Below are 11749 nucleotides of genomic sequence, written 5' to 3' on the forward strand. Positions count from 1 at the left end.
TTCGGTATTCGGCCCAGCGTTTATTTTGTTCTGTTTCGGCCAAGAATTTTCATTTCTGTGCATCCCTAAACAGTGACTTGCTGCCACCTACTGGTGATTTATTTCACATTTAAAGTTTCTTTTTTATTATTTAAATGATTTCAAATATCAGTATTCAAGGTTTTATGTTTAATATATCAACACATTATTTATGCATTAGTAACTGTAGGTTAAATGCATTCATGTCTTGTGTGTAAACACATCTAAACTGATTTAATAATGATTTAATTATTAATACTGATTTAATTTGCTTGCTAACAGCCCAAATGTCTTATTATTCTAATTCACTGATTAAATGTAAGAATTTGACTCAAAAGATAATGGACACATTTAGAAAGAATGGCTTTATAAAGGTAAAAATCAGTTTAAACTTATTGAAAAAGATTCATTTCTATCAGTGTGAACTGATCACACAGAATATGACGAATATTAAAAACTTTAGGAGTCCGCTGTCCACGGCAGACCTTAAGATACCAGCACAATAACACGCTCTAATTATCGTTATCGATAAAAATCACAGAAAATATCGAGATACAATTTTTCTGTCAATATCGCACACCCCTGAATGAGAGACAACCTGGAATATTAGAATGAAACCATTTACATGCACTGGCCAGTTTTGCTTCCATATCATGTCTTCATTCAGTCTAGTGGAAAAAAACATCCAAAACACACATTTAAGTGTTTATTTTATTGCACTTTATCTGTGTGCATCTATAGATTTCAATGTGGATCCGCACAACACATTAACATGAGCTGTGATGTGTGACTCACTAAAAAACACCCTGTGATCGTGATCACTCTGTAGTGAGCGCCCTATGAAGGCGTCACAAGGTTCTGTTTTTTACAAGCACCTTCCTCTAAGGCAGCATCACATGTATTCTTCACATAGAACACAATGGACTCTTTTCACATTTCTGTGGTTCTCAAAGCAGAAGTCATCATAGTCTGTAAACTTCTATAACGGTGAATGCAAACTAAAACAACAACAACTTGTATTCTCATTTGATGCAATAGCAAAAGAAAAATCCACTATTGTGTTTCTATGGCCTTACAAAAGAGCAAAACACATCAAGAGATTGATTTCATTTCAGAAGAGAGAAAGATGTCAAATTTGCCACCAACGCAGCATCGTTAATTAGTTTTATGACATTTACTGACAAGGTAATAAAAAGTATAATAAAGTATGGTCTTATAAATGCATGTTAAATTAAAATTTGATTTAAAAATGAAAATATATAAATAAACTTGGCTAGATTCACAATGGTAATAACTCTGATGGTAATTCGTTCCTACGACCTATTAATTCGTTCCCTCATTTTAGTTAAACCTAGTGGTCGACCGATATATTGCCAAGGCCGATATATCGGCCGATATTTGGCATTTTTCAAATATCTGCATCGGCCGATACGTTTTTATGTTTAGCCGATGCGTTCGTGGAGGGACTTTTATTTTGACGGCGCTGAGAGCGGCAGCGCATGAGCACACACCGCTCACATTCTGCCTCTCGTTCGCTGTCGTCGTTAACAGTTCTATCCACGGACAAAAGTTTTTAATTATATTTGTATTAAATATTTGTGTATTTGTGAAAAATACTTTGTCATTTAAAGTATAAGCATGTTTATTTTACACATTTATTTTTTTTATCCATTTTCAAATTATTTAAAATTTCTTAAATATTAAATAAAATGATATCGGCTTTATATCGCCCACCCTGCTTTCCAAGATATCGGCTGTCAAAAAAACCAATATCGGTCGACCACTAGTTAAATCATGGGTTATCTAGGGAACAAATTAATGAAACATGGACAATGGCCACAAATGAATAAGTCGTAGGCATGAATTAACAAGTGGTAGGAATTAGGGGTGGGCGATATGAGCTAAAATTCATATCACGATATTTTACACTGTCCAGGCGATATCGATATTATATCGCAATATGAAGAAAAAAAATTACAGGCAAAATATTTTAACCTTATATAACTAGAAAAGGTCTTGGACATAGACCTGAAAAGTCTTTTTTTATTGTGCCATTGTTTTCTCAAAAAGTGCAAATGTGCAACATGAGGTAGGCCTGTATGAATTAAATTAAATTAAATATTGTGTGTTTGAGTTGGCCAGTGGTTCTCAAACTTTTTCTGCCGGGCCCCCCTTTTGTAGAGAAACATTTTCTCAAGCCCTCCCACCCCCTTCTTTTTTTTTTTGGAAAGTCTCTTATGCTCACCAAGGCTACATTTACTTATTAAAAATACAGTAAACACTGTAATATTGTCAATTTAAATGATCTATTTGAATGTTTTAACATATAGGCTACTGTATTTCTGTGATGTGCAGCTGTATTTTCAGCATCATTACTCCAGTCTTCAGTGTCACATGATCTTCAGAAATCAGTATAATATGCTGATCTGCTGCTCGAGAAACATTTCTGATTATTATCAATGTTCAGATTAGTATCACATTATGTTGTAAACATTTGTTCTGCTTAATATTTTTGAGGAAACTATTTTTTCATGATTCTCTTATGAATGATTGAAATTGCTCTGTGTCAGAGCGCTGGAGTTCGTCAGAAATAGAACGCGGCATCAGTTTACGGTCATGGATTTGTCGTGTCGCGCTGCATCCACAGCAGAGAACATCACTGGGTTCTATTTGCTTTTGTCAAATTGCGCCACTCGCGTCTGCTGTAGACACGTTGTTTTGGTATTTGTGAATCTTAAGTATACTCATAATCTGCTTTACGTTTACCTGGCACTGGAAGTCCTTTCACAAACTTGTAACTTTCATGCTTAGAGCAGAACCATGCATCGTTCATTCAGGTCTGGGCGATAAAACGGTGTCGATATTTATCGACGATACACCTTCTTCGATGACGATATAAAAAACGTTCGATATAACGCACGATATAGGCACGTGCTATGAGTGACGCAGACAGCACACACAAACACATGCTGAAATGAGTGCTGTGCTGTCTGTGATGAAGAGATTGTGAATAAAGTATGAATATTAGTCGAATTTAAAATAAACATTTGCATTTGAATGTTAGGTGTGCGTCAGGGAGCGTCATCAGTGGAGCACGAGATGCAGTGATGTAAGTGACATTGTTGCATTTTAATGTTTTGTTAGTCTAGCCCACGAGACGCGCTGCTGCTGCGCTATTCATTCAAAATATTAGAGAAGTATAGAAGCTCATTGCAAAGAAGATTTTGATTAGGTTAAAACCGAAACCAAGCCATTCACACAGAACGCATATTCAGCGCATTTTTAGATAGACAAATACGACTGCTGCACTCGCGTCTCACACAAGAGATGTAGCCATGCACAGTTAAAACCGTTTAAACTTTTAGAAAACACGTCACGAATTTGTGGAGGTTTATTCCTTTTCATTGCGTCTCATGTTTTTAAATGCAGTCTGTGTGATCAGCGCTTCGGCTCTTTGTATTAAGCAATGCATGAATACATGATGCGTTTCGTTCATAATTGTTCATGCAATTTACGAAATTATATTTGATTTATAGGAGTTAATTTAGACGTAATGCAGTTTTTTTATAAACATTTATTTCCTTGCGTTGACAATTTAAATGTGCTGCATTATTTTGCTCATTGCGCCCTCCTGTGGCCTCGGGAGACAAGACAAGTTTCCTTAAGACCCATTTAATCTGCACATAAAACATTAGAAATTATATATTTGTTACATTTTTATTGCGTTTGACTGTTAAAACAAAAAATTATTTGTGGTTTGTCTCAATAAATTGGGTTAATTTAAAAATACAGTGGTTAAATTAAAAAAAAATATTTCTGTTGCTCCGTTTTAAAAAAGGTTATAAAAATCTCAATAATTATCTATACCGAACAAATATGAAACATTATATTGTTGAAAAATATTTTAGCTATATCGCCCAGCCCTACGTTCATTTATATTTCTACATGGCTCCCTGCAATACAATTCTGATTCTTCAATGGCGCCATCTAGTGGTATGTTATTGATACAACCATGTTCTCATTTTTACAAAATTATATTGATTCTTAAATCCCAAGAATCGATTAGTCTAGCCTGTTTTCAGTTAATGGACGGAACATTGAAGGGCATCTCCCATCCAGTATATCACAATAAACATTGTGCTTTGGTACTTTTAATATGAAAAAGTCTCAGATTTCAAATTCTGTCCATTGTATTGCAGTATTTAAACAATAAATGCAGTTTTGGCTCTGTTTAACGTGGAGTAACAGATCGCTGTAGCGCCTCGATCAACAGACGTGAACTGATCGTCTCCTCCGCTTTATTACTAGTTATAGCACAAAATAAACATGACTAAACATCCGAAGGTAAGTTAAAAGAAAGAGTACAACTTTACAATCCGTATCCCGTCTCGTGTAATCGCTCAATCAGTGTTTCAGCCGCGCAAAGACCTCAATATAACGACTTATAAACAATGTAACGTCACATTTACCTCAGAAACACATATTCGGTGACCATGAGCTCATTAGTCAGCCAGAAAAATAAACTGTAGAGAGGGCATTTTGCTGAATATATGCACCATATAACATTCATTATAATGTGTTACTGTTCTTTAATGTTTTATTCATGTTTTCATGACAACCACTATTTAAATGTTTATATTGCAAAAAACTAACTGAAGTAATTGTAACTTAATTCTTTTAAAAACTTCATTACGTGTGATTTAAACAAATCAGTCAATTTTAACCTTCAGTATTATAGTAATGTAGTATGGTTTTATAATTTGGCATGTACTGTCCCTAATTGTATTGTGGTATGATTGTGGTATCAGCAAAAATGTTAAGACACTCAGATCATACTGAGATATGTGTGTGTGTTCATTGGAGTGAGGATGCTGCCTTATAAGGGTGCCGTCTATGTAGTTTGTCACTGGTTTTGGCACAGAGCCGGTTCTTCTAACAGAGTTTCAACCAAGACAAGCAGAAGACCAAACACACGTGTCCTGGCACACGAGGGTTTTGAAGCCACTCCAAACGCTCTCGTCTATTTAAAGCAGAAGCCCGTGGCTTCACTGCACAGTATTTTAATTAATTTAACTGCTCTGTGTGATTAAACGGCAAGAAGAGGAGATGGAGATTATATTTCACAGTGCAGAACGAACATGACGAGTGTCAAGAAGTTAAAGTCAACCTGAACATCCACAAGCCATTTCACTTCCGTCATGTGACGTAATATTTATGGGTTTTATAATTTGGCATGTACTGTCCCTAATTGTATTGTGGTATGATTGTGGTATCAGCAAAAATGTTAAGACACTCAGATCATACTGAGATATGTGTGTGTTCATTGGAGTGAGGATGCTGCCTTATAAGGGTGCCGTCTATGTAGTTTGTCACTGGTTTTGGCACAGAGCCGGTTCTTCTAACAGAGTTTCAACCAAGACAAGCAGAAGACCAAACACACGTGTCCTGGCACACAAGGGTTTTGAAGCCGCTCCAAACGCTCTCGTCTATTTAAAGCAGAAGCCCGTGGCTTCACTGCACAGTATTTTAATTAATTTAACTGTACACACAATTTTATCCTCATACATGCAATACACTCATATAAAGCAATACATAGCAAATGTCAACCATTTGCCTGTTTATATCGTCACAAATGTAACTCTACTATCGTCTAGCTCTAATCTGATCAATGCAATTATAAGGCATGAAGATACTACATTTTTAAAAACATTAACATCATAAGTTTCTGTTGTTGTTTTTTTGACTAACTACACTTTTATTAAAAGACATAAAACTGATATTATAGCAAACGTGCATGAAACAGATTCACAAAAAAGTTATAATTGCACGGAAAGATTAAAGTAAATATATATAGAGAGAAAAGTAAATAAATATATATGCACAAACATAAATGATTTACAAACAGACAGAAAACACACCCAACTCTCACCCAAACAACTGTGCAATCCAATAGTTAAAGCAGAAAAAATTAAGACAAAAAAACATTAATCATCACCAGTTTGAAGAAAAGAAATAAAAGGGAACCAAATGTTGTCAAATAACAAACATTTGTCCTTTTAGATGCACCCAGTTCTTTCTAAGAAAGATGAACACTAAGACAGTGAACACTAGTGGTCGACCGATATATCGGCCGATATTTGGCATTTATCAAATATCTGCATTGGCCGCTAAGTTTTTCTGTTTAGCCGATGCGTTCTAGGCGGGACTTTTATTTTGACGGCGCTGAGAACGGCAGCGCCTGAGCACACAGTGCTTACGTTCTCCTCTTGCTCGGCGTCGTCGTTAACAGTTCTGTCTAATATGGATTATCTAATACGTCTGTCTAATAATCCGATAGATCTGTTAAACGAAGGAATTAAAATGTATACAAAAGTATTATAACGATCGATTTTATATTGTTAGTAATAGAAAGGCAAACATTATAATACTTTCTCGTTTGCCTTCAGCATTCAGCAAATACGCATTTACATCATTTAAACAAATCTTTGAACGACTAATGAGCATCTAATTTCACAAACCTTGCAAGTTTAGTCGAATCCAGCTGTGAGATTTTGTGAAGTGTGCATGGGACCTGCATGATCGCGTGTTCTCTGTATGACGATCGGTCCGTGCAAACTGAATGCTTTAAACATTAAATTCGTGATTTCAAATTATGCTGCGCTTTATGCTTTTCACCCACGGTCATATTCATGTCATTTCCACTGTGTGCTGCATGTAAAATAAGTGCTACCTTGGCTTTATTTGAAAAAATGTGATTCCCGATGCACACAAACTTCCCAGAATACTGAGTGCCCTGTTGGTTAGTTTACTTCCTTTTTAATTATATTTGTATTAAATATGTATTAATTTGTGGAATAAGTATAAGTATGTTTATTTTACAAATGTATTCAATTTAAAATTTCTTAAATATTAAATGAAAATTAATACAACTATATCGGCTACCATGCTTTCCAAGATATCGGCATCGTCTGTCGACCACTATGCGGTGTTATTTTACACTCATTACGTTTCTGTACCTGAATACTTCTGTTAGAGCTTATATTATTTGTAACTGTTATTTGTTCTTTTTACTGACTGTTCACTTGCCTTTAATCATGTTTGAATCTTCTTAGGCTATAGCTGTGGTGAAGTACTTAAAGCGTACTTTAAGTTATAAACGAAAAGCAAAGTTAAACTGATGTAAATTAAGTGGAATTCATTTTTTGTTGTTGTTTACTTTGATGTTAAAATGACATTTTTCAGATTTGTGACATTACTTTTTATGTAGCCTAATGCTAACACCCCAAGAAAAAAATGTTAAATATATATTGGTTATATAATTTCTTTCTTTTTTTTTAATTTAAATTGATTTTACACACTTAAAAGTAATATTGTGTCGCATATCGAATGTCGCAGAATTTAACAAGGCATCGCATTTTTCTTCAATATCGCACAGCCCTAATAAGTAATATCGGATCTGGTTCAAAACGTACGTCAAACGCATCTGAAAAAACTGAAACATTGTTTCAGAAATGCAGTCATTTTGGACACAAAACATCTAAAAACTGACATTTGTCATGACTTTCTATAAAGCTGCTTCGAAACAAAGTGTGTTGTGAAAAGTGCTTTATAACTCAAACTGAGTTGAGTCGACGTGTGCAGATAGGCCTGTCGCAATAATCAATATATCGACTTATCGCGCAATATATGTACATGACCTCAAACATTTTTGGTGAAGCAATATATACACGTCACCGTGCTTTTTACATTCCACTTGCACCTGAGCCTTTTGCAGCTTCTCGTACATAACGTGGTGTAGTCACGAGGTCCTAGTTCAAACTTAAAAAATGCTTCTACACAAGTTTGATCTGCAGATGTGGCCTTGTTTAGGGGTCGGTGTGTGTGTGCAGACGCACATCTGAGTGCTGAGCAGTGCTTGTGTTTCTCAGCAACAGTGTGCAGCTTTAGTTTACAGAGAAACGACGGTCAGGGAAAAATCTGCATAGAAGTTCTGTGCGCATTTCTCTACTTGTTACTTTGCACTTTTTGTCAGAAATGTTTATTTACCATTTATTCAAGTTTTTTAAGGCATCTAATATTTTGATACTTAATTTCCATGATCTAAATATTCTTCATTATAAGTTTGTTGTCATTTGGAAGTGGAAGTGTATTACTCCGTTACATTATGATTATATACTCAGTGGCATAAAACGGTCTTTAAAATGACAATAATATCGCTTATCGCAATTATTTCTGGGGCAATATATCTCACAACAAATAGCTGTTATCGTGACAGGCCTGTGTAGAGATGAACCACTAACTAACTAACACAAAACACGTCTGTCTTCATCTACTGACTGACTGAACAATCTTCAGAACGACTCCTGCGTATGAACGAGCGAGCTGTTCCAAATAATTACTAATCATGTCAAACATTGGTTTAGTCAAACGAGAAAACAGAAGCGTGTACTGTATATGCACACATACAGTATATATTTTCTAAATATTAACATGTATATTTATATTCATATAATTTATCTTATACATAAATGTGTTTAATACATAACATTTTTCTTAAATATATACACACATGCATGTGTGTGCATTTATATAATATATATACACACACAGCAAAAGCCCACATATTATGTAAACAAACACTTTTATTTTGGATGCGGTTTTATTTTTATTTATTTTTTGTGTGTAGCCAGCAATACATTGTATGGGTCACAATTACCAATTTCTCTTTTAAGCCAAAAATCATGAGGATATTAAGTAAAGATCATGTTCCTTGAAGATATTTTGTTAATATCCTACCGTAAATATATCAAAACTTAATGTTTGATTAGTAATATGCATTGCTAAGAACTTCATTTGGACAACTTTAAAGATGATTTTCTCAATATTTAGATTTTTTTGCACCCTCAGATTCCAGATTTTCAAATATTGTGCTATCCTAACAAACCATACATCAATGGAAAGCTATTTATTCAGCTTTCAGGCTGGGTTTGTGCTCCAGGGTCACACATTAGATTACACTGACAGCTAGCTACGCTAGCTTACCATAGCATCGGTTGAAGTAGCGTGTAAACAGTATGGTAAAGGACCACAGTAACCACAGAATAGCATTGTTTACCTCAGTAATGTGTGGAGTGGGTGACAATATAAAAGCAGAGACCGATAAACACACAATCCAGACTCACACAGCAATAATCTGAGGTGAAACGAAGAGAACGAGAGGTTTGCCGATCGATCTGATCACGTGATGCGGATAATCGATCAAAGCCAAAGCCCCAGACATCGCCAGGAGCTGAATAAGAGTGTTTTGATGAGTGTTTGTGCGCTAAACGGCGGTTTGTGTCGACGCTAGCGAGCGTGTTTGATCGGCGGCGGTTAACGTTAACGTTAGCGGCGGCTAACACTCATCTCTGACCGAGAATAAACTCCACAAACACACTGACCTGAGGCTGCAATCATCACCAGCACGACTCAGAGACTCGCGTTTCTGCTCTTCTTTCGCTTATTTTCTCGCATCTGTTCTTCACAGCTGCTGCTGCTTCAAGGCTGCCGCCATCTTGTTTGCCTCCCTCCCCTCGCTGCACTGCGCATGCGCAGCGGGAAATACATTACATTTCATATCGAGATTATACGCGTGTAACACCGCTTATATTGCATTGTACTATCACGGAGACGTTTGCACGCAATTATAATGAGATTTATGCAATGCTGAGATTAAACTTTACCTCATGAAAACGATTAAAGTACTATAATCGTGTTAAAATATGTGGCGCGTGCCGAATGTAAGCCCTGCTTAAAAACAACAACAATAGGATAGACACCATCACAGCATGTGCAATGCTTTTACTGGTTATAATGGGACTTGCATTGGTTTTAATGGAAACTAATGATGTCTAGATCTAGGATACACTGCAAAAAGTGATCTTTTTACTTAGTATTTCTGTCTTGTTTTCTACAAATATCTAAACACTCTTGAATCAAGATGCATTTACTTGACAGGTGAACTAACTTCAGATATTGAGTCTCGTTTGCCAAAAAAACCCCCCAAAACGATCAAAATGTTAGTTTTTGCTTAAAATGAGCAATTGAGATTACTTAATTGATTTTGAATTACTTTTCTTGCAAATATATTTTTGCTGGATTTAAGCAAAAACTAACAACATCTTGATCTCTCTCTGTTTTGTTTTGTTTTAGCAAACAAGACCAAATCTTACCTGTCAAGTAAATGCATCTCCATTCAAGAATTTGTAGTAGAAAACAAGACAAAAATACTAAGTAAGAAGATCTTTTTTGCAGTCTAATTGGTCAAACCAATACATCTTAATGGAATATGTCCCAAAACACACGACACAAAACCATTTTTAATGGTTTTATTGGTTAAAAGTTGATGGTTTGTAATGTTTGTAATGGAAACCATTAGCATTTTCTGTGATGGTTCTATTTTTTTTCTTCCTATTCTTTTTTGCAAATATATATTTTAAATGAATGCTAAATATAAACAGTGCAGCTCAATGAGATATATTTCTGAAATGTTAGATACAGTAGTCAACAACTGAAGTGGATCAAAACAAGCTGTCCCAAGACAAGAACACATTTAGGTTTTAGGACGTGTCGTCTCGGTCATGATCATTGGTTCTGCATGTGTTCTTGGATTGTGTCCCTCATCAAAAGCTCATTACTAGAAGCTTTAAAATCATTTCACTTGATGAGATACTGCATGCGTCTTTGCTGATCCACAATGAGGAGGGAGAATCATTAGGTGGTGTTTTAAAAGCTGTCTCTCCTTCTAAGAGCAACATCTCTGAAGCCCATGACGTCACTACCGGTGCGACTATAGTATAAATAGGCGCCGGGAGAACAGGTCATTCTCTTCTTCGTCTTCACTGACTGTTTTGTTTGAAGCGTGCATTTGAACGTGGTAAGAGCGATCTCTATCCTATTATTATGGCGAGCACTAGCAGAACGTTTAGAGGATGTGTGCATCCGTGTCGTCATTATTTGACACCTGATGACACACACGATCTCTGCGTTTTTTGTTTGGGTCAGGAGTCCTTAAGGGGGCGATTTGTGTGCATTGTGGGCTTTTTTCCGATGAAAAAGCTCTGCTCTCGTTTGTCACTTTTTTCGAGAAAAGAGGGGCAGCCGTCTGCTCCACGCGGTTCAGGACCCGCCGCTGCTGAGGCACGGAGGAGAATGAGCTCGTGGGGACCGCAGGTGGACCTGGCTGATGAGTTTAAAGAGTGGCTTTCCCTCTCGCGCTCGTTGGCTGTGGATGAGAGAGAGCCGCTGGAGGATGATGTTATTTCTCTAACATTGTCTGATCCGGGGGCCAGTGCTCTGCTGGGTTCGGCCCAGGAAGAGCAGGAGATGTCTGAGGATGGCAAAGAGGCTGAGCCTTCCCAATCCTCCTGCCCTGCGTATGATGAGCTGTTGGAAGTTATGGATCGCGCCACGGCAAGGCTGGACTTGCCGTAGAAGCGGGCCAAGAAAATGACTTTGCAAGGTCACCTCAATGAGCGTTTTCTTTCTGGCCATAACCCTCCAGCTCAGGTGAGCCTTCCATTTCTTCCTGATTTGCATATTGAGATCGAGAAGGAATGGAAGAGGCCGTTTTCCTCACACATCTATCAGTTCCAGCATACGAGTTATGCCAACATGAGAGGCGATGCATGAAAACTGGGGGTTTTAGATCTGCCCTTTTCTTCCCCTTCCTAATTCCCCTATAACCACCAGC

General features: G+C 36.7%; 1 protein-coding gene across 1 annotated transcript in view; it reads right to left on the reverse strand.

The window, feature by feature from the left end:
- The window catches only part of stk11 (serine/threonine kinase 11), a 54804-nt gene extending 45170 nt beyond the window's left edge, over positions 1 to 9634 (reverse strand). The window contains exons 1-2 of the mRNA XM_016256594.1: positions 9628 to 9634; positions 9459 to 9516 (exon numbers count right to left, since the gene is read on the reverse strand). Coding sequence (XP_016112080.1) covers positions 9459 to 9516; positions 9628 to 9634 — 65 coding nt within the window. The remainder of the gene's footprint in view (positions 1 to 9458; positions 9517 to 9627) is intronic.
- Positions 9635 to 11749: the final 2115 nt, after the last annotated feature.

This window comes from Sinocyclocheilus grahami, unplaced genomic scaffold (assembly GCF_001515645.1).
Source record: "Sinocyclocheilus grahami isolate Dianchi unplaced genomic scaffold, SAMN03320097.WGS_v1.1 scaffold1448.1, whole genome shotgun sequence".
NCBI lineage: Eukaryota > Metazoa > Chordata > Actinopteri > Cypriniformes > Cyprinidae > Sinocyclocheilus > Sinocyclocheilus grahami.